This window comes from Dendropsophus ebraccatus, chromosome 1 (genome assembly GCF_027789765.1).
Source record: "Dendropsophus ebraccatus isolate aDenEbr1 chromosome 1, aDenEbr1.pat, whole genome shotgun sequence".
Classification (NCBI taxonomy): Eukaryota; Metazoa; Chordata; class Amphibia; order Anura; family Hylidae; genus Dendropsophus; species Dendropsophus ebraccatus.
This window is the reverse complement of record NC_091454.1, coordinates 227,779,263-227,781,192: the sequence shown is the minus strand read 5'-3', so window position 1 is coordinate 227,781,192 and position 1,930 is coordinate 227,779,263. Positions and strand designations below refer to the sequence as shown.

At 40.9% G+C, this 1,930-nt stretch overlaps 1 protein-coding gene across 1 annotated transcript; it reads left to right on the top strand.

Moving 5' to 3' along the window:
- Positions 1–422: 422 nt before the first annotated feature.
- On the top strand, positions 423–1,334 carry LOC138786052 (olfactory receptor 11L1-like). Its single transcript, XM_069962711.1, has one exon. It carries the CDS (start codon positions 423–425, stop codon positions 1,332–1,334), a length of 912 nt encoding a protein of 303 aa, XP_069818812.1.
- Positions 1,335–1,930: the final 596 nt, after the last annotated feature.

The following is a 1,930-nucleotide window of genomic DNA, read 5'->3' as shown; positions in this document are numbered from 1 at the left end:
ACTAGAATTAAATCCCACACTATGTCATATAATCAATTTACTATATTAAGTTCCATTCTGTAATTATACTATTTTACAATTGTGTTGTATCCTAATATGTAGCCTTCTTTAGAGACATATAATAGCCTGATAATATCCTGGTAATACTTAGCAAAGCAGCGCTGCAGTCACGTCACATTTAAGCAGAGGGATCATGTATGGGCACCACTTGCATGGGCACCATAGACTGGCACAGACCCTGTTATTAGAATTGAAACAGTTTTGGGGCATATTCTGTGACCTCTCTTCAGGGTCCAGAGTTCATTTCACGGAGAGGGGGAGGCTGGCCACTAAGCTTCATCTATTGTGAACCTTTAATGTTTTCACAAATATCACAAAATAATTTTGAGACATTTTATTCCTTTTCGATACAGGAGAACAATATGACTGTGGTCACAGAATTTTTCCTTGTAGGATTTCAGAGCAACTTTGCCAGAATCTTTCTGTTCTGTCTTCTCCTGGTGGTTTTTTGTGGGACAATATTTGGGAACCTCCTGATCATCATCCTGGTGTCCAACAGTAAGATCCTCCACACCCCAATGTACTTCTTCATCTCCCAGCTCTCCATCACTGACATCCTGCTGACCACAGATATTGTCCCCAATACTCTTTATATCCTCTTGTATAATGGGGCGGCCATTACTTTTGCTGCCTGTTTCACTCAGTATTTTTTCAGATTTTTATCTGGAGGTTTTGAGTGTCTTCTTCTCACAGTGATGTCTTATGACAGATACATGGCCATCTGTAATCCGCTCCGGTACACCTCCATCATGACAAATGCCCATTGCGTGAAGTTGGTCGTCATTTCTTGGTTGTTTGGGTTTTTAATCGCAGTCATTAACATCTCTGCATTATCGATGTTGACATATTGTGGACCGAACACCATTGACCTTTTCTATTGTGATTATTCTCCTTTAATAGAAATTGCCTGTTCGGATACCTACATTATTGTGACATACAACTATATACTGAGCATTCCTGTACTTGTTATCCCCATCACAATCATTATAATATCTTACGGTAATATTGCTGTCACCATCTTACGGTTTCAGTCCAGCGTCAGTAGACGTAAAGCCTTCTCCACCTGTAGCTCCCACCTCATAGTGGTCTCCATATTCTATATTCTTCCATTAGGTGTCTATTTTTTCCCCTCTAAAGTAAGAACATTAGATATAAGGAAAATCCTACCCTTGTTATATACCGTGTTCACTCCATTCGTCAACCCCATAATCTACAGTCTAAAGAATAAGGACATTAGCAAATCTTTACACCTAATAATACATATGGAGGACTAAATCCCTTATGACCGATTTGTATGTTTGCTATCATTCTCGAGTTTTGTGATAAGGCTTCAATAAGACTCTCTACTGATTAAGATCCATGAATAGTTGTGGGTTTACCATTGGCTTTTATTGGTTCGGCCCAGATTTCCTTTCTTGATTTTCAGGGTTGCTAAGTTTAACCCCTTAACTTTGCACATGTATAGATCACGTGCAGTGCTGAGGTATGAACAGAGCTCGCATCATACCTGGTAAGAGTCGGCTGCTATGGGCAGCCAGGGTTTCCAAGAAAAAAAGAATGGATAACCTATCCACAGCCTTGCCTATCAACAGTTGTTAGGTGAGGTGCCGACACCACTTTGCCTTGATTACCAGCTGTTCAATTCTCGATCTCAATCTATACTAATAATTAAGCTGGAAATCGTTGGCTCCATTCCTCCTGTGGCAGTGGCACCAGGATACCGCAGAGTTAGCTTATATTCAAGGGAGGAGGATTAGGAGCTGAGGCTGCAGTACAAAGGGAACAGAGCCAACTGCTACCAGCTCCATTGTCACTAAACAGCTGATCAGCAGGGTCCCGCCATTTAACTACTGATAACTTATCCTGTGGA

What these genes read in the sequence shown, in the direction of transcription:
- LOC138786052 (XM_069962711.1), top strand. Translation starts at nt 423, where the DNA reads ATGACTGTGGTCACAGAATTTTTCCTTGTAGGATTTCAGAGCAACTTT.